Raw genomic sequence first — 27,898 nt, forward strand, 5'->3', positions numbered from 1 at the left:
GTGTTGGTGGACGTCATCTCAAATGTGTTCTCATCATGAGAAAAAAGCACTTGTATTCTATTTTCACAATTCCTAATCTATCAGAGTAGCAGGAGGTAGAGAAGTTGGATATTAGGAAAAACTTTTTCACTGGGAGGGTGGTGAAACACTGGAATGCGTTACCTAGGGAGGTGGTAGAATCTCCTTCCTTAGAAGTTTTTAAGGTCAGGCTTGACAAAGCCCTGGCTGGGATGATTTAATTGGGGATTGGTCCTGCTTTGAGCAGGGGGTTGGACTAGATGACCTCCTGAGGTCCCTTCCAACCCTGATATTCTATGATTCTAAGTGATTCAAATTCATAAAACATATGAGCAAAACAGAGAGAGATCCATAGAATCAGCACTCAATCCTGCAGACTGAGCTTGGGAGTCTGATATTCATTCCCTCATTGGTTATCATCACTTGCACAGCATGGAAGTGCTTCTTCTCCAACAAGACACCCAGACTGGGATCCATAGGGAAGGACTGTCCTCTGAAAGCATCAACTGTTTCTTTCTTTAGCTCATAAAACTTTGGATCCAAATGGTAAAGGACAACTCCCCCATATCTTACCACAGCATCGTTTGAACCATAATCATTGCCACTGAACTAGGAGGTAGTGTTCTATATATAAATAGTTTATCTGAGCCTAAAGTTACCCTAGTTTCCATCTCTGGGGTAAAAATCAACCACTGGGTGCTTATTATTTCTACTTGAGCTCTAGGCTAATTCTGGACATGCTCAGGGTAACTTTACTTCTCTTGAGTTGAATCCTTTATCACATCACAGAAAATCTCAGTAGTCACAGAGTGAGGAATCACTTCCCCAACTAAGCATGCCCAGTTTATTTATTAATCTGGTGGCACAGATATGGGCCTGGTTCACAAGCCGTGTAAGGTGGGGTATCTATTAAAAACAGATCAACTGCTGCAGCTATCTCACATTCACAATGGATTTTATTTTATACACATTTGCAGCATCTATAAGGTGTAAACTCAGCAAAAATGCCACTTCCATTTTCTACATCTCTGCTTAGGTAGGAACTGTGTTCTGAAATAATACGCATTGTGCACTTTATTACAAAAAGAGAGCTCTTTAGAAGTAACTTTCTGGTAGGCCTGGGCCAGAACTGCCTTGCGACCCAAATGCATGGGCATTTTTCTGACTTACAAGTCACTTACTGTGGAATATTGTGCTTGAAACATGAGAGACAATATTGATCCAAATTATACAATCACAGTGTTGTTCAATTCCGTTCCTAAGTTAGATGTACAATTTTAAAATGCAACTGTTTCTCTGGTAGCACATCCAATAGCTTTGAGTATTCGTTCCTGACGACTGAACTGCTCTTGGACTTCCTCCATGTCATAATGGAGGAGTGGAAAAAAGACACGCACAAAAAGAAATTATTGTTTTAGTAAATGGTCATTTGTCTCAAACTCCACCAAAAAACTGAACTTCATCCTATCATAAAAAAACTAATATTCAGTTATCAAATGTCCTCAGGAAAGAGAGAAAAACCCACAACACACAAGTAAATAAGACAGTTTCAGTATCATATAAAATGAAATTCCAGAGCATTTCACCTCTCATGATGCCAAATTAGAACAGATTTTCCTATTATGCTGTCCTCTGATCCATTCAAACCTTCTTCAGTCAGCACCACCTCATTACTATTCAGTCATGTTAGTTACAAACATTTTAGCATCATCATAATGGGGAAAATCAGCTAATCTTCCCATCTGGAAACAATCCCAGTTCAGCTGGAAAAATCCAAAAACCAATTTTGCCAATAGACAGAAATAGGGATTAAAGCACAGAAAGGTTAATCTGTCTGGGATCCATTCAAATTCCCCCTCTAGGCCTGTGACACTCATTTCCAGCCTTAATGAGTCTGATTTAGGATCAAAGCATGGTACCTAAGCACAGAGAGCTGAGAACACTGCTTCATGTGACACTTTGGGAGCTGGAGGGATAGAACATGGGGAGGAGACACTACTGTGGTTCACTCAGAAGCCAATGCTGTCGGAGTGGCAGGAGATTCATGATGGTGATTTGAAAGGAATTACTCTGACTCACACCATCTCCTTTGGATATCCCAGACGCTGAAATGATCCTTTTTTTCTACCTTTCCTAGTGCCTTTTTATTGCATCTCACGATATTCTAAATCAGAAAAGTGGTAGAAAAACTACCTGCTATTCAGCACAACCATGAGCAATGTCAGAACAACGGGGAATGAGTCTCGTCCCAACTAGGAAATCTGATGACTAACATTCACTTTGCAATGTGATGCTCAGGGTTTCTCCAGACTAGCAAGAATGATAGAGATCAGGTCAGCACAATGGGAAAGCTAACTACAACCACTGCACCTGGGTTATGTCTGCCTTGAAAAGACAGTTGTGATTGAGCAACTTAGGCCGTGTCTACACTAGAATCCTTACAGCAGCACAGCTGTACCGATGCAGCTGCGCTGGTGTAAGATCTCTTCTGAAGTCGCTCTATGCTGGTGGGAGAGAGCTCTCCTGTCGACATAATTAAACCACCCCCAACGAGCGGCGGTTGCTATGTCGGCAGGAGAAGCTCTTCCGCCGACATAGCGCTTTGCATGCTGCCAATTATGCTGGCAAAACTTGTTATGCGGGGTGTGTGTTTTTTTCACATCCCTGAGCGACGTAAGTTTTGCCAATATAAGTGGTAGTGTAGACATGACCTACTCAATGTACAGTTCTAGTGGACACAAGGCACAGATAGTTTTTATCTCACTGTAGCTAGATGAGGTCAACCCTCTCTCCCCCAACTCGGACTGATGGACATTTCTGCCAGGAGGGACACACACTCCCATAACTCATAAGGCTAAGGAGCTGAAAGAAAGGATCACAGGATTCACCCCAAAGTAAGGTGAACTTCAAAAGGTAGAAGGTGGCAACTCACCTGAAAGGCGCTGAGAGACTACAGTAAAGGAAATGGTGTAATCAATCTTAAAAGACCACTATGTGGGAATTAGCCAATGCATTACAAAACCAACACAAAACAAAACAAAAACCTCCACAACAAAACAGAAACAAAAAATCTTTGGGCAGCCCTACTGCATACAAGTAGTGTTATTCTCCTGTGTTGATTCTCTGATGTGTGATAATCTGTGAACTACGACTAAAGCCATTCCCACACACAGGGCAAGATTAGGGTTTCTCTCCTGTGTGGATTTTTCGATGTGAGACAAGCTCTGACCTCCGACTGAAGCTTTCCCCACACTCAGGGCAGCTATAGGGTGTCTTCCCTGCGTGGATTCTGCGATGCGTGGTAAGGTTTGAGCTCTGATTGAAGCTTTTCCCACACTCATGGCAAGTGTAGGGTTTCTCTCCCGTGTGGATTCTCTGATGTGTGATAAGGTTTGAGTGCCAACTGAAGCTTTTCCCACACTCAGGACATGTGTAGGGTGCCTCCCCTACATGGCTTCTCTGATGTGTGATCATTTGTGAACTATCACTGAAGCTTTTCCCACACACAGGGCATGAATAGGGTCTCTCTCCAGTGTGGATTCTCCGATGTGTGACAAGCTGTGAGCTATAAATGAAGTCTTTCCCGCACTCAGGGCATCTGTAGGGTCTCTCTCCAGTGTGGACTCTCTGGTGCTTATTCAGCTCTGAGCGCTGAACGAAGCTTTTCCCACACTCATGGCAACTGTAGGGTTTCTCACCCGTGTGGATTCTATGATGAATGTTAAGGCTGAAGCTCCGAGTGAAGCTTTTCCCACACTCAGGACATGTGTACGGTCTCTCTCCAGTGTGGATTCTCCGATGTGTGACAAGCTGTGAGCTATAAATGAAGTCTTTCCCGCACTCAGGGCATCTGTAGGGTCCCTCTCCAGTGTGGATTCTCTGGTGCTTATTAAGCAATGAGCTCTGAATGAAGCTTTTCCCACACTCACAGCAAGTGTAGGGTCTTTCTCCTGTGTGGATTTTCCTATGTATGATAAGATGTGAGCTCCACCTGAAGCTTTTCCCACACTCCTGGCAAGTGTAGGGTTTCTTCCCTGTGTGGATTCTCCGATGTGAGACAAGCTGTGAGCTAGAACTGAAGCCTTTCCCGCACTCAGGGCACGAGTAGGGCCTCTCTCCTGTGTGGATTCTCCGATGTGTGACAAGGTGTGAGCTAGAAGTGAACCCTTTTCCACACTCAGGGCACGAGTAGGGTCTCTCTCCTGTGTGGATTCTCCGATGTGTGACAAGCTGTGAGCTATAAATGAAGTCTTTCCCACACTCAGTACATCTGTAGGGTCTCGCTCCCGTGTGGATTCTCTGGTGCTTTTTAAGCAAATAGCTCCGAATGAAGCTTTTCCCACACTCACAGCAAGTGTAGGGTCTTTCTCCTGTGTGGATTCTCCTATGTATCCTAAGCTCTGAGCTCCAACTGAAGCTTTTCCCACACTCATGGCAAGTGTAGGGTTTCTCCCCTGTGTGGATTCTCTGATGTGTGACAAGGTTTGAGCTGCGACTGAAGCTTTTCCCACACTCGGGGCACGTGTATGGTCTCTCTCCAGTGTGGATTCTCCTATGTCTGATAAGGAGTGAGTTATGTCTGAAGGTTTTCCCACACTCCAGGCAGATGTAGGGTGTTCCTCCGGTGTTGATTCTCTCATGTCTAATAAGGTCTGAGCCTCTACTGAACTTTTCTTCTGGTCTGTGCTGACTCTCACAGGCATTTGCCTGCGCACAATTCGAGGAAACATTCCCTTTGGATCTTTCCGATAACGTCTCATGTGCTTCTGCTTGCTCAGCATCGTCTTGTTGAGGATTCTCCTCCACATTCACCATCCCATCACCTGCTAGGATAGAGAGAGAAACCAGACATAGGTCACTTGCTTTGCCAGAGAAAAAGGGAACCTCAGAGAGAGGAAAGGAAGAAACGGGGGGACAAACAAAAGTAAGTGACGGTGACCTCAAACAAAGAAAGAGCTGAATCTCCCTCAAACCTTTCTCCAAAGGAGAGAAGAGGGGATCAGTTCTGGGTCTAAATCTCAACCAAACACACAGGGAGAACGTAGACTGGGGAGGGTCCTACTGTCAGGCATGAGAGTCAGGACAGGTAGGAAGCCGTAAGTGAAGTCTGCCATGAGGATGCCACATCTCCTGAAAACAATCCTGAACTGAGAAAGCTCACAAGGGCTTTGCAGGAATCCCAAATATTTCCTTAATTCAGGGACAGATTTTGAGTTGGTTTAACTGATTCCTCACCTGTGCAGGCATCTCTCAGCATCTCTTTTTCCTCAGAGTCCTGGAGGTCTGGGACCCATGGCTCCTCCCCTTGTTCTAGGCAGGAAATCACATTAGGTTTGGAAACTGGAAATCCTGCACAAGTGACAGAAAACAAGCAAGATCAACTGAATTTGTGGAGTACTTGTGTTACATTCTGCAATCCAGACCACTGAAACGTTGCCTCACCACCTTCCCTGTAAACCTGGGTGCCTCACAATGGTTTGCTGTTGTAGTTCCCAACCTGGGCTGCTGACAAACAGCCTACCAGCATGGAAGTCACACCTTGAGTGTTTGTGTAAGGCTACAGCCCTGGCCCAGCACCTTGTCAGCAACATTCCAGTCCCACTCTGGCTTCCACCAACCTCGGTTACTATGTGCAGGGTGGCCCCAACACACTCCCAGTCCCAAATGTTCCCCAAAACTTGTGTTCTGCACTGGCCAGCCCTCTCCTGGACAGTTCACATCTGAGAGGTCCGTTGCCCCTCAAGGGACCAATATTCAAGAATTTGCTACTTTAACTGGAGTTAACAGTTCAGTTTAAACACAGCACTGGATTAGTTTTGATTAAAAAAAAGTTTATTTAACTACAAAGAGAGAGATTTTAAGTGAGTACAGGTATTAAAAGTCAGAATGGTTACAAGATAAATAAAAATAAAATGCTTTCTAAAACTTAACAAGCACAACTTCGTTCAAGGTAAAATCCTTAGTACATGTTCCCAGGGTTGACCAAATTGTCAGGTCAGGATCTCCACTTGTAGCCAGACAGCCAGGCCCCTCCCCCCCCCCCCCCCAGACCAGCATTGCTGGAAACACAGGAGGAAGCCGGAACAGGGCACTTAACATATATTCCAGCACAGCCTTTGAAGCTGTGAAAAGCACAGGTGTGCTGCTACAATGTGCCTCTGGGAACAGATACGACGATTAAGCTCACAGCAGGCAGAGGCCCTGTGACAGACATGGCTCTTAGCCCCTACTAAATAGCGTGATGCACACACACCAACATCCTAGGTGGGAAAATATTTACCCTGATAAAAGAAATGTCCAGTAGTCGAAACTTATTGTTTCTCTCCCTTGCAAGTGTAAACTACTCTTGCGAAAGCTGGCGTCACCCCGACAGACCAGCCTCAATTTGGCATTAGAAAGGAGAAAGAGAATAAAGGCGTACAGAGGTATAAGTAGGGGACCTACAGCACCATGATTTTTGGAGTGCTTTTCACTATCTATCTGCTGGTCAGATAAGTGACAGCCTCCCAAGGCTTCTGCAGCTAAGAGGGTCCCTAAGCCTTGTCCCTTATTCGTCTTTCCGCGGAATTGAGTGACCGATTCTGGCTTGGCACCGCTGGAATCGAGAGATGCAAGGAGGGTAAGAAGCACCCACACCTGATCTCCTATCTTTAGTGTACACATATTTTGAAATAGAGCTCTATACTTTGTTTTCTTTCTTTGGGATTGTGGCTTCAGTTTTGTAACTTGTTTGTGTGTGTAACATCTCTACATTTAAATAAGTAGGCACTACCAATTTTGTAACCACATGATTAGAACCTAGCTTAATAAATTTTGGTAACCATTTATGCATAAGCCTGACTTGTTTTCTCTGGTTTACTGTAAAGCAGCCAACACAATTAAAGAACCTCAGCAGTTTTGGCTCTAAAGCCTGGCCATTAGGTGAGAGTACTAAGAGCCTAGCGTTGAGTTGTGCCGCCTCCACGGGGCAAACTCTTGGGGCACCTGTCAGTCAATCCTGGCTGCCCGCTGCGAAGGAGCTCTGAGCTCTAGCAGTTAAAGTCACGGGTGGTTAGGACCTTGGGGCATCCGTCAGCCTAGCCCAGGCTGCCCGCCGCGAGGGGACAGTGCATCCTAGCGGTTAAAGTCACGGATGGTATAAATGGGCATAGCTGGCACCTCACCAAACATCCTTGGCCGTCGGCTAACACCACCAGAGTCAAAGGGCTGGTTCCTTTGTCTTCTTCCTCTCTCTCTCTTTCTTTCACCTAAGAAGTGCCTTGGGGTGGTTTTGCCCCTCACTTTTATAGTGCAGTCACCCTTTGAAGTGGATTCTACTCAGGATTGCCCTTCAAAGCAAAGTTTATTCAAACAGCAAAGAAGGTGACAGAGTCTAGCAGTAAAGGCGGAGCCAGGCTCATTCTTCTCTCCTGCGTATGCTGAAATGAAAATTTGCCTTGGCTCCTGCCATTTCCCCCTCTTGCTGTCTCAAGGACTCTATTATTTATATGCAAATTGAGGTAAACACACATTCCCTTGTTTAGGTTAGACTGGGTTAACAACTTTTGCCTAGTCACAGCTGTGTGGGTTGAACAGCTACTATCATCATCGTACAGAGGGAGTTCATAACTTTGCATACAATGTTGTTACACACATTTCACTGAATTATTGACCAGTAAGTTATTGGTTTTCAAGTGATACCTCACAAGGCATATTTTGTACAAAGGCTATTACAGTGGTGTTGAGGGTATGATTACAGGGGTGCTTTCAGTCACATCTTGTCACAAAGATTCCCCGGCTCATTTTAAGGGGTAACATTCCCAGGCCAGCTTCCTTTGCTCAAAGCAGCAGGATAGTGAGTATTATCAATCATGTTTGTTGGGATGGTGCTGAATTATTATGAATGACTGTGATTGATATGAATGTAGTAAGGCTGGAGACATCAGAATTTGCTAAAGGATTCTGGAAGCAGGGTTCTCTTAGCATCAGATGGTATGCTGAAATTGCACTTGAATGCTGACACAACTATGGATTATGAATGGTTACACCCAGGGTGTGTGTGTGTTAGTTAGCTGGAACCTTGGTCATGGTCAGTTGATGGCCAGCTCACTAAGTAAATGCGCAGAAAACACTTGAACGGTGAGCATGGTACTAACTGACCTGGATCAAGATGACCCTTTAGGATGGCACCACCCTAACAGCTCAAGGGAATGATTGATAAAGTATATGCCAACTGATCTTTGGTCTCTGCCCCTCTTTGCCCAGTTCCAAAAATATTAATTAGGAAAATAAGTAATGAAATGCCAACAGGGCATACTTTGGGGGCATGCGACTCCTTTGAGAGCGAGTGGTGTAAGTACTAAGAATATCATAGGTATAGTAGCAGTTCCCAATTAATATCTGAAGAGGCCTGAGATGCTGTAGAATGGTCAAGATAGCCAAAACCTTGCTACGAAGGACTTTTGGACCAGAGGGCCTCAGAGTAGCCAACACCCTGCTTCAGGGGACATTCGACAGACCAAGTGCCTGAGACGAGAAGAAAAGAAGTCTCCAACCAGGACTGTTAGCTATACCTGCTTTGTTTACCAACCGGAATACTGTGCAGGGCCAACATAGTTACAGACAGTTTATGCTGTGGGAATTGAGGCTTATCAAGACAACGCACTGTATAACCTTTTACTGCTTGTGTAATTCTCTCTCAAATAAAGTGCTGTGCATTGAGAAAATTCTATCCAAATTCTCACTGGTACTGGTAACGATCTGCCCAGCCATGGGCCATTAAAAATCTCTTTCAGCAATGTTTATGACGGTAGTACCCAAGAGCCAACAAAGAACAGGGCCCCGTTGTACAAGGCACTGTAGAAACACAGTAGTAGACAGTCTCTGTTCTGAAAAATATACAATCTAACTGTACAATCTAACAAGACAGACACGTGGTGGGGGAAGGGACAGAACACACGAGCAGAGTGAACAATGTGATGGGCACAGTGACAGCTACGATGAACATGGGCATGTTGTGAGACAGGTGTATTTAATGTTATCAACATTATCTGTGGGTGCGAGCCAGCCCTTGAAACCATGAAAACTTCAGAGATTGTTATACTGAGATGGGTTGGAGGATAGCAGCCCGCTGAATATCACAGATCTTTGTATCAATGTATGTGGCCTATGTATTTATGTGTTCCCAGCTCACTGGGGGGGTGTGGTGTGGGTGATTAATGCCCAATCCGAAGGCTGGGTATGTAGCTATCCAGCTTTTGAGGCTCTTCCCCCTGCAGAAAAGGGCAGTGACTAATTGTACTTGTTTCAACAGAGTAAGGAACAAAGACAGATTTGGGGGCATAAAAGACTGAGTAGGAGCTGTCTGGGGTGGGGGAGAGAAGGGGGGTGTCTCCTTGGGCTACACACTGACTTAACCTGATAACCAAGAGATGAACCTGAGACAAAGGTTTGAAAGACTTTAGAATCTATAGGGGTATGACATACTGGGCTACAGTTCAGACTAGTGGGGGCTGTGTCACCCCTGCCCTGTAACCTGGGGGGCCCTTTACAACGCCTTGCTGCTGTAGTCTCCAGCCTGGACTGCTCCGAAAACAGCCTCCAGCAGGTAAGTCACTCCCAGCTACATGTGGCTGGCTGGGAGCAGCACGCACACATGCTGGCTCTCACCGGCTTTGGTTATGGTGCAGGGTGACTCAAACAGTCCCCATCTCAGATCTTCCCCCGGAAAAAGCATGTCCTGTACTGCCCAGACCTCTCCTGGACAGCACAAATATATTAAATCCATTGTTCCCTTAAGGGAATAATATACCATCTTATTATTTTAAATAGAAACACAGACACTCCACTTTAAATACACTAGATTAGATAAAATAGTATAACAAGTTTACTCACTATAAAGAGATTTTAAATGAGTATAAACAATAACGCATAAAGTCAGGTTACAAGAAAAATATATATTATAAGCAAAAAGAAAAGGAGGACTTGTGGCACCTTAGAGACTAACAAATTTATTTGAGCATAAGCTTTCGTGAGCTACAGCTCATTTCACCGGATGAGCTGTAGCTCATGAAAGCTTATGCTCAAATAAATTTGTTAGTCTCTAAGGTGACACAAGTCCTCCTTTTCTTTTTGCGAATACAGACTAACACGGCTGCTACTCTGAAACATTATAAGTTTACTAGCATTTACTTTAAAAACTATCTTAGTTGCAAACTTTCTCACCACGTTTTAACAAAACTCTCAGGTCAGAACCCCTAACCCAGCAACAGCTTTTTCTTTTTATCTTCTAAGTTGCAGGGAGGTGGGCAGGGAGAAGGGAAGGTGCGTTGGGGTTCTTGTCGTTCTTTTTTATAGTTTTGGTCCTCCTCTTGAAAAACATTTGTAGCTGAGAACCAGGAGACAGAGTCCATGTGGAAGGATATTCCCTGTTTTTTTCCCCCACCTCTTTGAACTTCCTTTGTTTTCCCCTCCTGCTTGATGACTCTGTATACTGCTTAAATGCAAATTAAGGAACACAATTCCTTTATTTAGGAGTGACCTGTTTGCCAACTTCTGTTTGGCGTGGGGTTGGAACAACCTAATAAACTTCACATACAATGTTGCCACACACATTTTATCAGGATAATACTGACCAGCAAATTAAGAGACTTTTCAAATGATCCCTTACAAAGCATACTTTGTACAAAGATTATTACAAGGGTGTGTGGGGTGGGAATACAGGGATATACTCCGTCATATGGGGACTCTCACGAGGGTCCTCTGGTAAGGCTAACTTTACATGCAGAGCCTTGTCTTACAAGGTTTCTTCATAAGATTCAATTGCTGGCCTGATGGCAGGGAGCCACAGACTGGTACCGTGGCCCAGCTTTTAAACAATCCTTAGCAGCTACCCTTTCAGTGCGCTAGACCCCAGAGTGTCTCACTGTTCCACAAGGTTAGGCCACGTGGCCTCCACACCTCAGAGACTGAGCCTCTGGCTCCAGCACTACTCCGGTTTCATCTGTGAGCTTAGTCCAGCAAGTCTGACTCCTGTTTAGAGACTGATCCCTGAAAAAGGGAACAATGCACCTCAGCAAGTATTTGCATTGACACTAGGCAGCCTTTCAAAACAGTGGTAGGGTCTATTAGGCCTTGTCTACACTACACAGTTTTGTCAGCAAAAGACAGCTTTTGTCAATAAAACAGCGCAGATGTAAGCACTGCAATGCGACTTTTGGCAACAAAAGTGTCCTGTTTTGACTACAAAATAAAACCACCATGACGAGACATAGGACTCTTTGAGGCAAAGTTTTAGCGAGAAAGTGTCATTGGAGACACTGCGCTTGGTTTTGTTGCTGTAAATGGTCTCCAGGAGATACCCCACAATGCCCATTCTGACTGCTCTGGTCAGCAGTTCCAACTCCTCTGCCATGAAGCCAGGTAAACCACCATACACCCCTCCCCATTTAAAGGCCAGGGCATTTTTGAAATTCCACTTCTTTGCTCGGCCTGGAGAGCTCACATTGCATCTTCCCAGCTGACCATGGCGGCTCCACATGGCAAACACTCTCCCACTTGGACCAGTATGGAGCTGTTGGATGTGCTCAGTATATGGGGAGAGGAGGCTGTCCAATACCTGCTGCGCTCCAGCCATAGGAACTTGGATAGCTACGGGCACACTTCTCTTAGCGTGTGAAAATAGCTAATGATTGGGACACAGTGCCGTGCAGAGTGAAGTTAAAGGAGCAGAGGAAGGTGCACCAGAAGGCAAGGGAGGCAAACTTTCGCTCCGGTGCTGCACCGTAGACCTGCTGGTTGTATAAGGAGCTGGACGCTATCCTTGGCTGCAACCCCACCTCCACCACCAACAGCCCCATGGATACTTTGGCGTGGCTGGATGCAGCGGCAAGTGGACCTAACCCTGACGACAAAGTCATGGATAAAGAAGTGGAGTTAGCAGATGATGTTTAGCCCATGGCTAGGTCGCCATGTTGGGTGGCGAGTCAGGAACTCTGCTCCATTCTTGAGGTCTCTAGCCAGTCCCAAGACTCCCGCTCCAGTGAGCAAGAAGCAGGAGAGGAGACCCCTGGTAGGTGATTTTTTTGAGTTGATGCTGCACGGTTATGACAGCCAACTTTCCTTTGCTTTGTGTAGTGTGGAAGTGGGTGAGGGGATAGAAATGTACAAGACTGTGTTTCTGCGTGCTTGCTATCTTACAAGAGGTGTATTTTACTGTAATGATTTGATGCTGTGTGTGAACTAACAATCATGCTTCTGTGTAATTCTTGTGCTTCTGCAGGTGTGACAAAGGATGTGGAAAAAGCTAATGTACTCAATGTTTTTTTTGCACTGCTGTCTTCACAAACAAGGTCAGCTCCCAGACTACTCCACGGGGCTGCACAGTATGGGGAGGAGGTGACCAGCCCACTGTGGAGAAAGAAGTGGTTCGGGACTATTTAGAAAAGCTGGACAAGCACAAGTCCATGGGGCCGGATGCGCTGCATCCAACGGTGCTAAAGGAGCTGGTGGATGTGACTGCAGAGCCATTGGCCATTATCTCTGAAAACTCATGGCGATCAGGGGAGGCCCTGGACAACTGGAGAAAGGCAAACATAGTGCCCATCTTTAAAAAAGGGAAGAAGGAGAATCCAGGAAACTACGGACTGGTCAGCCTCACCTCAGTCCCTGGAAAAAATCATGGAGCAGGTCCTCAAGGAATCAATTCTGAAGCACTTAGAGGAAAGTGATCTGGAACAGTCAGCATGGATTCACCAAGTCATGCCTGACTAACCTAATTGCCTTCTATGATGAGATAACTGGCTCTGTGGATATGGGAAAAGCAGTGGACGTGATGCATCTTGACTTAAGCAAAGCTTTTGATATGGTCTCCCACAGTATTCTTGCCAGCAAGTTAAAGAAGTATGGATTGAATGAATGGACTCTAAGGAGGATAGAAAGTTGGCTAGATTGTCGGGCTCAACAGGTAGTGACCAACGGCTCAATGTCTAGTTGTCAGCCAGTATCAAGCAGAGTGCCCCAGGGGTAAAGTCCTGTGGCCCTTTTTGTTCAACATATTTATCAATGATCTGGATGATGGGATGGATTGCACCCTCAGCAAGTTTGCAGATGACACTAAGCTGATGAGGTTCAACAAGGACAAGTGCAGAGTCCTGCACTTAGGACAGAAGAATCCCATGCACCGCTACAGGTTGGGGACCGATTGGCTAAGCAGCAGTTCTGCAGAAAAGGACCTGGGGATTACAGTAGACAAGAAGCTGGATACGAGACAGCAGTATGCCCTTGTTTCCAAGAAGGCCAACGGCATATTGGACTGTATTAGTAGAAGCATTGCCAGGAGATTGAGGGAAGTGATTATTCCCCTCTATTCGACACTGGTGAGACCACACCTGGAGTATTCTGTCCAGTTTTGGTCTCCTCACTAGAGGAGGAATGTAGACAAATTGGAGAGCGTCCAGCAGAGGGCAACAAAAATGACTAGGGGGCTGGGGCTCATGACTTATGAGGAGAGGCTGAGGGAACTGGGGTTATTTAGTCTGCAGAAGAGAAGAGTGAGGGGGGATTTGATAGCAGCCTTCAACTACCTGAAGGGGGGGTTCCAAAGAGGATGAAGCTCGGCTGTTCTCAGTGGTGGCAGTTGACAGAACAAGAAGCAATGGTCTCAAGTTGCAGTGGGGGAGATCTAGGTTGGATATTAGGAAACACTATTTCACTAGGAGGGTGGTGAAGCACTGGAATCGGTTCCCTAGGGAGGTGGTAGAATCTCCATCCTTAGAGGTTTTTAAGGTCCGGCTTGGCAAAGCCCTGGCTGGGATAATTTAGTTGGTGTTGGTCCTGCTTTGAGCAGGGGACTGGATTAGAGGACCTCCTGAGGTCTCTTCCAACCCTAATATTCTATGAAAGTCCCTCTAATGAGGGGACTGGACTTGACATGACTCACAGCCATCTTGCGTATGGACCTAGCACAACCCACAGCCAGCTTGTAGGCTCAGCCACCATAAGTTGGACGCAAAACTATAGAGTCAGGGGAATTTGGCCTTGTCAGACAGACAGACAAAGTATTAGCTGCAGCCCTACTAATTGGAGATAAATAGATACTCACAAACTCACGAGAATGGGGAGAGAATGGATATGTTAGCCTTGAGTTTCTGCAGTTTCTGTCTGATAAGAAAAAGTAAGAAGTTTTGCTGTTGCTAAAGAAATTGTAAATAGTTAGAAAGTGTACTTTCAATAGGCAAAGAGTCCTGGTCTACTGCTGCTTAAGCAATTCTACCGTGACAGTGTATTCCACTAACAAAGCATAAAGATAAGTAGACCCTGAGAAGTTTTAACTAACTTTGAAAAACACAAAAGCTAATGCGTAGGCGGTCTTAGGCACGTGAACCCCTGTACAGTGAAAATAATTGGATAGTGTTTTGCATAGCTGTGTCTTAAATAAATTAATTGGTTAAAGAAGAAATAAGAGAAATCCTCATTTTAACTATATAATGAGGGTCAGAAGACATGCTCATTGTAACTAAACTGCGAGATACAGCTCAAAGCCAAAGGTGCCAGGACTTTTACCCCTACACGACTATCTTGCGCAGAAGCCAGAGCCCCGGACGAGAGCAAATCCTGACTGGCCACAGGGAGACGTCCAGCTGTCTTTGCTGGGAGTGGTGAGCATTAGATGCTTGGTGTGTATTCTGTTGAATTGTTGCTAATAAATACATGCACATGTTTAAGGATCTAACTGTGTAAACCTTTCACTGTGAAAAGGCCCTGCATACCTGTAGCACCCTGAGTATACTAGGAAGGGATAATGGCTCTGAGCCCAAGGAGGAGTAAAGTTGGGCCCCTTGTCCCCGCATACCCACAAGGACAGGTCGCGTCTGGGAGCTTTAAATTGTGCAGGTTACACCCTGACTAAATAAAGAAAATGCCTCACCACAGACGAGGGGACAGCAGAAGCTCTGACTTGGAACATGTGGCAGTGAAAGGGAACTGAAGACGCAGGCAAAACCACAAGGCAATGCAAGGGCGCACACGTGAACCCACAGACACTACTACTGTAAAAAGCTCCATCTCCGGGAGCATGGTGCATGCAGATTAGCCTCAGTGGAATTCAATAGGGATCATCACGCAAAGAAGAACCTGCTTTAATCAACACACACGGCACTGACGAAACTCTGTAGTGTAGACGTAGCCATAGTTAGATCAGCCTAGCCCTCACTTTAGACGCAGCTAGGTGTACGAAACAGTTCTCGGCTGGTCACTTTCAGCCATCGCACTTGTAGTGTAGACATGCCTTTAGTTCCAAGAGAGCTCTCTGTGTGAACTCCATGACAGCTATGTAACTAAAACACCACATGTGTCCTGGTCTTTACACTCTGATTATAGTAATATCAAGCATAGAGGGAAACTGAGGTATGTGCTGGAATCAAAGAAATATTACCAAAATTCCCACATCCAGTGGTCATAGCCCTCAGAGAGAAAGCAAAGGGTAGGGGCTGAACTCTAATGCATCCAATAAGGATAAATTAAATATTTTTTTAAATTATTTGTTGTGCCATTGGTCATTTAAAATTTGTGTATGTCTAAAAATGATACTGGGATGGGACATAAGACAAGCGGGGTGTGGGGGCAGGACACAGAAACCAGTCTACACATGCATGAGTAGTAAAGGTATAGAGTTATCACTACAGAAATTCTTTAGAGAACCCACAGCTTCCAATAACCAAAGGGACAGGAATTCTTACCCAGCGAGGCCACAGACTCATAGTTCTCCTGCATGACGTCTCTATAGAGGGCTCTCTGAGCGGGGTCCAGCAGAGCCCACTCTTGCTTGGTGAAATACACAGCCACCTCCTTAAAGGTCACCGGCCCCTGAAAGAGCAAGAGCCCCCCACTTAGTACTTTAGTACAACCCCAGGATTCATGGGAGAGCAGGAACAGGCAAATGGAAGCTCAGGGAGGGACATGGTAGCACAGTCCCACTCCCACCCTACAGAAGCCAGGAAACACCATGTTGAGCGGAGAAAAAGAGAGCCCCTCACGCTGGCCAGTGCGGGGAGGGGTCTTCATGCTCATCACACACTTAGTAGCCAGAGACTGATACAGGAAATGGATTCCCAGCAGGGTTATGGACAACCTCCTGGCGGGAATCCCAATATTTCCCCTGCCCCTAAACTGTATATCAACGAACACCTGGAAGAAAGAGTAAGTCAATAGGAAAAAATGTCAGAAGCTGGGAATTGTAGAATGTTAATAAGGCAAAGCAAAGAAAGAAATGGAGAAATCTTTGGCCAGCAGAATTACTGAAATAAGGAGGAGGATTGTTGGTTTATTTAGTATATTAATAAAAAAAATCCTAACAATGTTGTTATTGGTTCATTACTAGATAGAAAGAGCAGAATCATCAATAATAATAATACACAAGTAGTAAAAATGTTCAGTGACTATTTCTCTCCTGGATTTGGGGAAAACAAGCAAATGATGTTGTAGTATATTTATGACGACAACAACATTCTTTTCATTTAAATCATAACTCTTGAGGATGTTAAATAGAAGCTACTAACATCAGACATTTTTAAAAACAGCAGTTGAAGATATCTTCCATTCAAGAATTTTAAGAAAGCAGGCTGAGGAGCTCTCCGGACCATTAATGCTGCTTTTCAATAGCTCTTGGAACACCGTGGAAACTCCAGAAGACTGGAAGAAAGCTAAAGTTGCCCCTATATTTAAAAAAATTGTAAAAGGGATGACCAGGATAATAGGCTTGACATCGAACCTGGGCAAGATAATATTGGCGGGGGTGGGGGGAGGAGGAAGGGCGAAATATTAATAAACAATTAAAAGAGGGTAATTCATGCCAATCAACATAAATTTAGGGAAAACAGATCCTCACAAACTAATTGGATTTTTGTTTTTTTTAAAGGAGATCAGAAGTTTGGCTGATAAAACAATAGCGTTAATGTAATATACTTTGATTTCTCTAAGGTATTTGACCTGGTACAGCAGGATACTTAAAGTACAACAACAATACAAAATTAACGTGATATACATTAACTAGATTCAAAACCAGCTGATACATTTCAAAATGTAACTCTAAATGGTCAAGTGGGCGTGTTTCTATTGGGGTCCCACGGGGATCAGTTATTGGCCCTCTGCTATTTAACTTGCTTATCAATGACTTGGAAGAGAACATAATATCACTGATGAAGTTTGCAGATGACACAAAGTTTGAGAGAGTGGCAAATAATGAACTGTGTCAGTTGGTTGGGGTTGCAGTACTGGGAGTCAGGGAAGTTTTTGCAGCCCCGGCAAGGGGGTTATTTCCTGTTCCACAAACAGGGGAAAGTTCCACACCCAAACCCAAGGATTCTGCTCCTTCAGTGTGGGGCCTAATCCGAACTCATTCTGGCAGCTTTGTCCCAAGTTTGTCCCCTCCCTTTCCCCACCCTGGGTATTTCCTGCCCTCTCCCACCTCCAGCAGCTCCCACCCTCCTGTACATTTATTGACCATCTCCCTCCAGCTACAGCCCACCAACCATGTCCGTGATAATCCCATACCTCAGATAACTCTGCTGCAGCCATTGTCTTTCCCCTGGAAGGATGGGATGATCCGGAGCAAAACATGGACGTTATTCTATAGCCTGTCGGGCCAAAGAGAGCAATTGGAGAGATTTCAGAAGGGGCTTTTATCCATTTCACACACAGAGTCCCATCCACCAGACTTTTGTCCCTGGAAACTGACATTCTGGAAAACAGTGATTTTATTAGAGGTAGGTCTTCCCACCAGGATTAAACCCTCACGGGCCAGGTCTACGCTACGAAGACCAGGTCTACGCTACGAAGACCAGGTCTACGCTACGAAGACCAGGTCTACGCTACGAAGACCAGGTCTACGCTACGAAGACCAGGTCTACGTTAGGTCAGCGTAAGCTGCATTGTATTGACTTAGTTGCGTGTGTCTCTGCACTTCAGTTTGTCTCCGACCAATGTAAACGGTCCATTATGCCAACCCGGTAAGACCAGCTTCCCAAGCGATGTTGAGCCAGGGTCAGTTCTTTGTACGGAGGTCAAGGCAGTGTACGTGCAAACGCCGCGTCACCCTACCAGGTCTCCGGCAGCTATCCCACAAGGGCTCAGGGCAACAGTTTCCCACCTACACAACGAGAAACTGCGGCAGGTAAAATGGGTGGGAAAACTCCCCAAGTCTGAGGAGACTGTGAACTGACAGTGGAGAGAACATAGGGAAAAACCTGAGGCGGAGAGAGAACTAGCCCACAGCTTGGGAGAACACAGGGAGTTTACACGGATTTCCTCTCCACACCGCCCAGGTGGAGAAAAGGGGAGAAGGCTGTTGCCAGGTTTGGGGGGGGGGGGGGGAGCAGAGGAGATTTCACCCCCCCCCGCAATCCCTGCCCTGGGGAGAGGCGCCGAAATCCGCCACGTCCCCTCCCGGCAGGCCCAGGGCGGGCCCCAGCCCGGCCCAGTCTCTCGCTCCCCGGGCAGAGCCGGCAGGAGCCGGGCGCGCAGGCGGCTCCCCGGGGGGCTCGCAACAGGGAGCCGCTGCCCGGGGCGGCGAAGGCTCCGGCCCCGGGACCCCGGGACCCCGTGGCGCAGGGTCACGGCCCCGCCCCCGCCCAGCGCTTCCCCGAGGCCGCGCCCCCGCCCCCGCCCGCCCCGCGCCGGCTCCCCCGCCCGCCGGCGCCTCGGGGACCAGCCACGGGCGGGGGGAGGGGCGCGGGGCCGTTACCGGATAGAACGGGCGGGGGGGGGAGGGGCGCGGGGCCGTTACCGAATAGAACGGGCGGGGGGGGGAGGGGCGCGGGGCCGTTACCGAATAGAACGGGCGGGGGGGGGAGGGGCGCGGGGCCGTTACCGAATAGAACGGGCGGGGGGGGGAGGGGCGCGGGGCCGTTACCGGATAGAACGGGCGGGGGGGGAGGGGCGCGGGGCCGTTACCGGATAGAACGGGCGGGGGGGGGAGGGGCGCGGGGCCGTTACCGGATAGAACGGGCGGGGGGGGGAGGGGCGCGGGGCCGTTACCGGATAGAACGGGCGGGGGGGAGGGGCGCGGGGCCGTTACCGGATAGAACGGGCGGGGGGGGAGGGGCGCGGGGCCGTTACCGGATAGAACGGGCGGGGGGGGAGGGGCGCGGGGCCGTTACCGGATAGAACGGGCGGGGGGGGAGGGGCGCGGGGCCGTTACCGGATAGAACGGGCGGGGGGGGAGGGGCGCGGGGCCGTTACCGGATAGAACGGGCGGGGGGGGAGGGGCGCGGGGCCGTTACCGGATAGAACGGGCGGGGGGGGAGGGGCGCGGGGCCGTTACCGGATAGAACGGGCGGGGGGGGGAGGGGCGCGGGGCCGTTACCGGATAGAACGGGCGGGGGGGGAGGGGCGCGGGGCCGTTACCGGATAGAACGGGCGGGGGGGGAGGGGCGCGGGGCCGTTACCGGATAGAACGGGCGGGGGGGAGGGGCGCGGGGCCGTTACCGGATAGAACGGGCGGGGGGGAGGGGCGCGGGGCCGTTAACGGACAGAACGGGCGGGGGGGAGGGGCGCGGGGCCGTTAACGGATAGAACGGGCGGGGGGGGAGGGGCGCGGGGCCGTTAACGGATAGAACGGGCGGGGGGGGAGGGGCGCGGGGCCGTTAACGGATAGAACGGGCGGGGGGGGAGGGGCGCGGGGCCGTTAACGGATAGAACGGGCGGGGGGGGAGGGGCGCGGGGCCGTTAACGGATTGAACGGGCGGGGGGGAGGGGCGCGGGGCCGTTAACGGATACAACGGGCGGGGGGGGAGGGGCGCGGGGCCGTTAACGGATACAACGGGCGGGGGGAGGGGCGCGGGGCCGTTAACGGATAGAACGGGCGGGGGGGAGGGGCGCGGGGCCGTTAACGGATAGAACGGGCGGGGGGAGGGGCGCGGGGCCGTTAACGGATACAACGGGCGGGGGGGGAGGGGCGCGGGGCCGTTACCGGATACAACGGGCGGGGGCGGAACGCGGCGCTGGGAATGGGGGCGGGGCCTGTCATACGCGGTACGGGGGGGGGGGGGGAGGGAGGCTCCATGGCGGGCCAGGCTCCGCGGGGCGGGGGAGTCCCGGCCCTCCCCGCACTCACCCGCTGTCGGTCCCCGGGCCCGGCTCCCTCCGCGGACGCAGGACGAGGGGCGGGGAAACAGCCCCCTCCCCCCGACGCCAGCTGCGCATGCCCGGAAACTGCGGCGCGCCGGGCCTGCTGGGAGATGGAGTCTCCACCGGCTCCCGGCGGGCGCGGCGCATGCGCGGTGCGCAGCGACGACTGGTGCGGGGGGGGAGGGGGGGAGGGGGTTCGGCCCCTCCCGCTAGTGACGCTACTGAGCACACAAACCACAGGAGCGACGGCCCCCCCGCTCCGCCCCTGCTCCTCCCCTTTCCCTGTGGCTCCGCCCCCTGCTCCTCCCCTTTCCCAAAACCCACGCCCCCTGCTCCTCCCCTGGCCCCGCCCCCTGCTCCTCCCCTTTCCCGTGGCCCCGCCCCCTGCTCCTTCCCTGGCCCCGCCCCCTGCCCTCCCCTCTGCCAAGGCCCCGCCCCTTGCTCCTCCCCTTTCCCGTGGCCCCGCCCCCCAGCCAGGAGCGGGAGCTGGGCTCTGGTAAGAGCTGCCCCGAGAGTCTGGGCCACTCTGGGGCGCCCCGGACCCCGCACCTGCCCCGGGTGCTGCGCCCTGGGGGGCGGGACACGGGCCGGGGGCTGCTGGGGCCCGGGGTGCTCAGGGAGGCAACCCCCGGGCAACTTAGTTTGCCTAAGAGCCTTTGGGGAGGGCCCTTGTCCGAGGGTTTCTGAAAATCTGAGTCGACGGGGTCCCCTCGGTCCCCAGCTTGTCGACCCCCCCAGACAATTCCAGCCGCTTGGTGAGGCTGATCCCCCCTTCCTAAAACCCCGCTGACGGCTCCCAACAAATTCTGTTCATCTCTGTGTCTGGCCATATTGTTCTTCATGTGTGCTGCGGCCCTGTGGGCAGTCTCATGGGAGACTTCAATCACCCGGACATCTGCTGGGAGAGCAATACAGCGGTGCACAGACAATCCAGGAAGTTTTTGGAAAGCGGAGGGGACAATTTCCTGGTGCAAGTGCTGGAGGAACCAACTCGGGGCAGAGCTCTTCTTGACCTGCTGCTCACAAACCGGGAAGAATTAGTAGGGGAAGCAAAAGTGGATGGGAACCTGGGAGGCAGTGACCATGAGATGGTCGAGTTCAGGATCCTGACACAGGGAAGAAAGGGGAGCAGCAGAATATAGACCCAGGACTTCAAAAAAGCAGACTTTGACTCCCTCAGAGAACAGATGGGCAGGATCCCCTGGGAGAATAACATGAGGGGGAAAGGAGTCCAGGAGAGCTGGCTGTATTTTAAAGAATCCTTATTGAGGTTACAGGGACAAACCATCCCGCTGTGTAGAAAGAATAGTAAATATGGCAGGCGACCAGCTTGGCTTAACAGTGAGATCCTTGCTGATCTTGAACACAAAAAAGAAGCTTACAAGAAGTGGAAGACTGGACAAATGACCAGGGAAGAGTATAAAAATATTGCTCGGGGTTGCAGGAGTGAAATCAGGAGGCCAAATCACACCTGGAGTTGCAGCTAGCAAGAGATGTTAAAAGTAACAAGAAGGGTTTCTTCAGGTATGTTGGCAACAAGAAGGTGGTCAGGGAAAGTGTGGGCCCCTTACTGAATGAGGGAGGCAACCGAGTGACAGAGGATGTGGAAAAAGCTAATGTACTCAATGCTTTTTTGCCTCTGTCTTCATGAACAAGGTCAGCTCCCAGACTACTGCACTGGGCAGCACAGCATGGGGAGAAGGTGACCAGCCCTCTGTGGAGAAAGAAGTGATTCGGGACTATTTAGAAAAGCTGGATGAGCACAAGTCCATGGGGCCAGATGCGCTGCATCCAAGAGTGCTAAAGGAGTTGGCGGATGTGATTGCAGAGCCATTGGCCATTATCTTTGAAAACTCATGGCGATCCGGGGAAGTCCCGGACGACTGGAAAAAGGCTAATGTAGTGCCCATCTTTAAAAAAGGGAAGAAGGAGGATCCTGGGAACTACAGGCCAGTCAGCCTCACCTCAGTCCCTGGAAAAATCATGGAGCAGGTCCTCAAGGAATCAATTCTGAAGCATTTAGAGGAGAGGAAAGTGATCAGGAACAGCATGGATTCACCAAGGGCAAGTCATGCCTGACTAATCTAATTGCCTTCTATGACGAGATAACTGGCTCTGTGGATGAGGGAAAAGCGGTGGACGTGTTGTTCCTTGACTTTAGCAAAGCTTTTGACATGGTCTCCCACAGTATTTTTGCCAGCAAGTTAAAGAAGTATGGGCTGGATGAATGGACTATAAGGTGGATAGAAAGTTGTCTAGATTGTCGGGCTCAACGGGTGGTGATCAATGGCTCCATGTCTAGTTGGCAGCCGGTATCAAGTGGAGTGCCCAGAGGGTCGGTCCTGGGGCCGGTTTTGTTCAATATCTTCATAAATGATCTGGAGGATGGTGTGGATTGCACCCTCAACAAGTTTGCAGATGACACTAAATTGGGAGGAGAGGTAGATACGCTGGAGGGTAGGGTTAGGATACAGAGGGCCCTACACAAATTAGAGGATTGGGCCAAAAGAAATCTGATGAGGTTCAACAAGGACAAGTGCAGAGTCCTGCACTTAGGACGGAAGAATCCAATGCACCGCTACAGACCAGGAACCGAATGGCTCAGCAGCAGTTCTGCAGAAAAGGACCTAGGGGTTACAGTGGACGAGAAGCTGGATATGAGTCAGCAGTGTGCCCTTGTTGCCAAGAAGGCCAATGGCATTTTGGGATGTATAAGTAGGGGCATTGCCAGCAGACTGAGGGACGTGATCGTTCCCCTCTATTCGATATTGGTGAGGCCTCATCTGGAGTACTGTGTCCAGTTTTGGGCCCCACACTACAAGAAGGATGTGGAAAAATTGGAAAACATCCAGCGGAGGGCAACAAAAATGATGAGGGGACTGGAGCACATGACTTACGAGGAGAGGCTGAGGGAACTGGGATTGTTTAGTCTGCGGAAGAGAAGAATGAGGGGGGATTTGATAGCTGCTTTCAACTCCCTGAAAGGGGGTTCCAAAGAGGATGGATCTAGACTGTTCTCAGTGGTAGCTGATGACAGAACGAGGAGTAATGGTCTCAAGTTGCAGTGGGGGAGGTTTAGGTTGGATATTAGGAAAAACATTTTCACGAGGAGGGTGGTGAAGCACTAGAATGCATTACCTAGGGAGGTGGCGGAATCTCCTTCCTTAGATATTTTTAAAGTCAGGCGTGACAAAGCCCTGGCTGGGATGTTTTAGTTGGGGATTGGTCCTGCTTTGAGCAGGGGATTGGACTAGATGACCTTCTGAGGTCCCTTCCAACCCTGATATTCTATGATTGCTCGCCGCTACACACAGCTGATGCGGCGCCTCATGGTCTCAGATACCGTCTGATGGCCCAGGGACATCTACATCGAACAAATCACTGGCCACTGACAGTACCAGCAGGTGTGAGCAGTAGCGACATCGTGCATCGACTACAAGAAAGGGATCGAGAGACTTTTCCCGTTGGATCATATGAACTGGAACCATAAACTCACTGAACGTTAAATTTCACCAAATGAGGGTCAATCCATCCTCATCGTCGTATCCCCGCATTATACTCCACACCTGAACATAACCATTATCTGAACAACATACCCTCATAGCTCAATGTCTGTACTGTGACCCGTTAATCTTTTACCCCCAGTCAGGGATATTACAGATTATGTATTCCTTACACCAGTGGTTTTCAAACTAGGGGCACCGCTTGTTCAGGGAAAGCCCCTAGCGGGCCGGGCCAGTTTGTTTACCTGCCGCGTCCGCAGGTTCGGCCCATTGTGGCTCCCACTGGCCCCAGTTCGCCGCTTCAGGCCAATGGGGACTGCAGGAAGGGCGGCCAGCACATCCCTCGGCCTGCGCCGCTTCTCCCAGCCCCCATTGGCCTGGAGCGGCGAACCACAGTTAGTGGGAGTCGGCACCTACGCCTATGTCTCCTCCGGACAGTGTCCATGTGAAACATTCCAGCCCAGGCTGGTAACAAGGGGCAGAGGGGAGCTCCAGCCACAGGTCGGTACGTTGGAATGAGCTGGGAAATCAGGCACTTTTTGTGTGAACTGAATAGGAAATGAACCCCAAGCTAGTAAATAATCATACAATTAGCCGGTCTTCCTCTCCTTGTGAAATGCTGTTGCAAATGAGCTGCAGCCTAGCACTGAGCATTGCATTCAATATGCCAGACCATTCGTGTTAGCTCCGGGTTAGGGCATTGGAATTCTGATGTCAGGCCAGGTTGATTCTGAACTTTCAACAATTTTATTATTGATGCCTTGCAAAGGAGACTTTCCTGAGGGGTCTCCTGCCCCGGGGACTCAGCAGAAGGAGCAGAAATGGCAGTCTTGGGAAGATGCTTTTCCCCCTTCAGCTGCACACACATACTCTCCCCTGATCTACGCTGCAGGGCTATGTCAATACAAGGCAACTTTTGTGCGTGTGTCTACAATAAAATTTGGCTCCCTGTGACGGGGTGGGGGGACGCCGTCCAGTGTGGGGTGAGTGCACCCCATCCTTCAAGCAGCCCTCTGACTCTAGGCAGTGAGAGCTAAGGGATAAAGTCAATACAACTTTTCTCCATCTTTTTTATGGCAGCCTTTCAAGTATTTGAAGACCGTTATCATGTTCCCCCCTTCATCACCCCTTTTCCAAACTAAACATACCCCGTTCCTTCAGCCTTTGCTCAGAAAACTCAGCTCGGCATTGGCTGTGAATTAAGCCCAGGCCTGCTGGATGGGAGACAAGAATTGGCCCGCTGAACCACAATTGTGCAAAATATAAAAAAGGGACCCATGCATTATGGGCCCTGCTCGCTGCTTGTGCCTCAGTCTGCTGCAGGGCACAGGAGCTCTGTGTTTCTAAACCAGAGTCTGGGAGCTCTGTGTTTCGGGTCAGAATGCCAGTATCTGGGAGTTCCTTAATTAATGCTATGGGGAGTAAGGGGTTCTATTTACACGTGCCCTGTGCCTTTAAGGTTTTGGAGCAATGCTGGAGAGGTTAAATTGCCCAGAGCTGGGGAGCAGGGTGTGGTCCCAGGTAAGCAGTAATTGTGGTCCAGTGAGACCGAGCAGGTGTGGGGATTGTGTGAGGTGTGGTGTTTACATGCACGTATAATGTTTAATAAACCCCCATTTTTAAACCACCCATGGCTGGGAACATAAGAGGAACTCTTTGAAATAGGGTGTGTCCTTCATAATCCTCAAGATGACTGGCTCCAATATGATGGTGTCACAGGGAGTATAGCTCAGTGGTAGAGCATTTGACTGCAGATCAAGAGGTCCCTGGTTCAAATCCAGGTGCTCCCTTAAGAGTTGCATTTTATTTTTAATGTAAATATATTTTCATATCCATCTCTAGTATGTTCAGCAGTTCCACTGAATGGCGCGTGGACCGGGGCTTGTATAATGTCTAAAAACCTAGCAAACCTGTCGATCAGCTGAAATCAGATCCAATTCTCTAAGTGTGACACTCTGTACCCCCACGTAAGAGCCTGAACCCCCATGTTCACCACTGTTATATGGTTATGATATGTTTTGTACAAAGTATGCCTTGTGAGGTATCATTTGAAAATGCATGATCTATTGAAGATCATGTTCCTGTTAAAATGTGTCCACCGACATTGTATGTGAAGCTATGAGATTTTACAATATGTTTGTTACTGAAGTATGTTGTAATTCTGACTCCTCAGTGTCAACAAAGGACTGACCACAGGGGTTGGAAAACTATTAGTTACTGCAGTGACCATTCATCATCGGGGGACTGTAAGCAACGGATTTGCATGTCATCCCTGAAGATATCTCAAACTTCATGTGCCCAGAAGGTGTGAACGGGGCGGCAGGTTTGTAGAAATTTTGGTGGTGCCCAGAAACCACCCCCGCAAACTATTCCCCCACAACTGCCTAAGGCTCTGGGAGGGAGTTTGGGTGGGGGAGAGGGCCTGGGAATGCAGGCTCTGGGATGGAGTTTGGGTGTAGGCTGTGTGCTGGGGCAAGGGGTGTGGGTGTCGGAGGGGGTGAAGGTGCAGGCTCTGGCAGGGAGCTTGGGGGCAGGAGTGGGTGTGTGGGAAAGGGGTGGGGGTGCAGGTTCTGGGAGGGTGTGGGGAGGTGTGGTGCTTACCCGGGGATCCTAGGCGGAGCAGGCCAGGGGGGGCCTCCGCACGCTGCTACCCCCACAGCTTCCCATTGGCCGCAGGGGCACTTGGGGCAGGACACAGACCCACCCCACCCAGGGGCCACAGGGAGGGGCCGGCAGCTACAAGGAGCAAGCAGGCAGGGAGCCGCTCAGCTCCACTGTGCTGCTGGTGGTGGGTGGGGGCCCCGGGCTGTTTTAAATGGCCCAGGGGACGTGCGGACGGGGGCGCCCAGGGCAGAAGGCAGGGCTGAGGGAGAGACCCAGCCTCAGACGGTGCTGGAGCCGGGCCCCAGGCCAGGAATATCCCTGGTGCCCAGGTACCACAGGCCCATAGAACTCGCCACCCATGGGTGTGAACAAGACATTTACAATTCATCCAAAAGATGCTTTGAATCTCCCCTACCCAGGGGACTGTTTTGAATCTCCCGTATCAGTGCGCGGGGGCGGGGGGGATTCTCAAAACGGGGGTGGGGGGGAATAACAGACAGTTACCTCTGCATTACCTCTCCTCCCCCATCTCGACTCATGGCAACAAAATCACTTGAAAGACAATAGGAGCATCATTGAACTGGTTGGGGGAGGGGGTGGTCCTAGCGGGAAGGCTTTTCAGTTAGCATGAAAGAATGAAAGTTTTTGGGTGCAAGAACCTTTTTGCTTTCAAATCTTATTTATCTCGGTAAAGTTTAGGAATCAGATTGCGGTTTTATCTTTTCTTATTTCTTTTGTAACCAGCTCGGACTTTTAGGCCTTTATCACTAAGATTTGAAGTGATTATATCTTTTCCCAGTTAATAAACTTGTTTTTATTGTTCTAGCTAAACCAGTGTGCTTTGGTTGAAGTGTGTGGGGAATCGCAACTCAGATTAACAAAGGCTGGGGCACTATCATTTCCTTTGATGAAATGACGAACTATTAACGAGCTTGCTTTGGTCAGTAGTCTGCTGGCCAGAGCAAGATTCACATTTCCGAGGTGCAAGGCTGGGACTAAGAATTTGGGGGCATCACCCTTTATATAAGTCATGAGTGGCTGGGAAAGCATTCATGTAACTCAGCTGGGAGTCACTTTGCATGCTTGTGGCTATGTGAACAGAGCCTGAAGGGGTTTGCTGTTCACCAGCAAAGCAGTGGGTTGGAGAGATAGGGGAACACAGCAGTTCAGTGGTCCAGGTTGTACCCTGGGGAATGTCTCATTAAGTCTCTAGCTTATGTTTTCATCGATTAAACAAAGGTATAATATGAATGCACATTTGGCAGCTCCTTGGTCACCACGGGCTGTGATGTGCAGAAGAACAAGAACCACACACAATTGGGGCTCAGAAGTCTGACGAGCAAAGGCAGCTTGGTGCACGCTGGCTCCTTCATATTCATCCAGCAGCATCTGGGCCCCCAGGACAAGGCATGAGAAGAAGCCAGTGGCTCTGAGCAGGGAAATAGCCACCAAGAAACTGGTCAGAGCTGCCAGGATCCCCAGAAAGGCCATCATGCCCAGGGCCAGGAATAGAATCATAGAATCATAGAATATCAGGATTGGAAGGGACCTCAGGAGGTCATCTAGTCCAACCCCCAGCTCAAAAGCAGGACCCATCCCCAATTAAATCATCCCAGCCAAGGCTTTGTCAAACCTGACCTTAAAAACTTCTAAGGAAGGAGATTCCACCA

General features: G+C 49.4%; 1 protein-coding gene across 1 annotated transcript; it reads right to left on the reverse strand.

Moving 5' to 3' along the window:
- Positions 1–952: 952 nt before the first annotated feature.
- Positions 953–27,719, reverse strand: LOC311513977 (uncharacterized protein; the record flags this gene model as incomplete). Its single annotated transcript, XM_084616193.1, has 6 exons — positions 953–4,844; positions 5,254–5,367; positions 15,735–15,861; positions 17,548–17,630; positions 20,108–20,287; positions 27,566–27,719. 6 exons carry the CDS (start codon positions 27,717–27,719, stop codon positions 3,199–3,201), a joined length of 2,304 nt encoding a protein of 767 aa, XP_084472319.1. The 3' UTR covers positions 953–3,198.
- Between the last annotated feature and the right edge of the window lie 179 nt (positions 27,720–27,898).

This window comes from Lepidochelys olivacea (assembly GCF_965140295.1).
Source record: "Lepidochelys olivacea isolate rLepOli2 genome assembly, chromosome: 28".
Classification (NCBI taxonomy): Eukaryota; Metazoa; Chordata; order Testudines; family Cheloniidae; genus Lepidochelys; species Lepidochelys olivacea.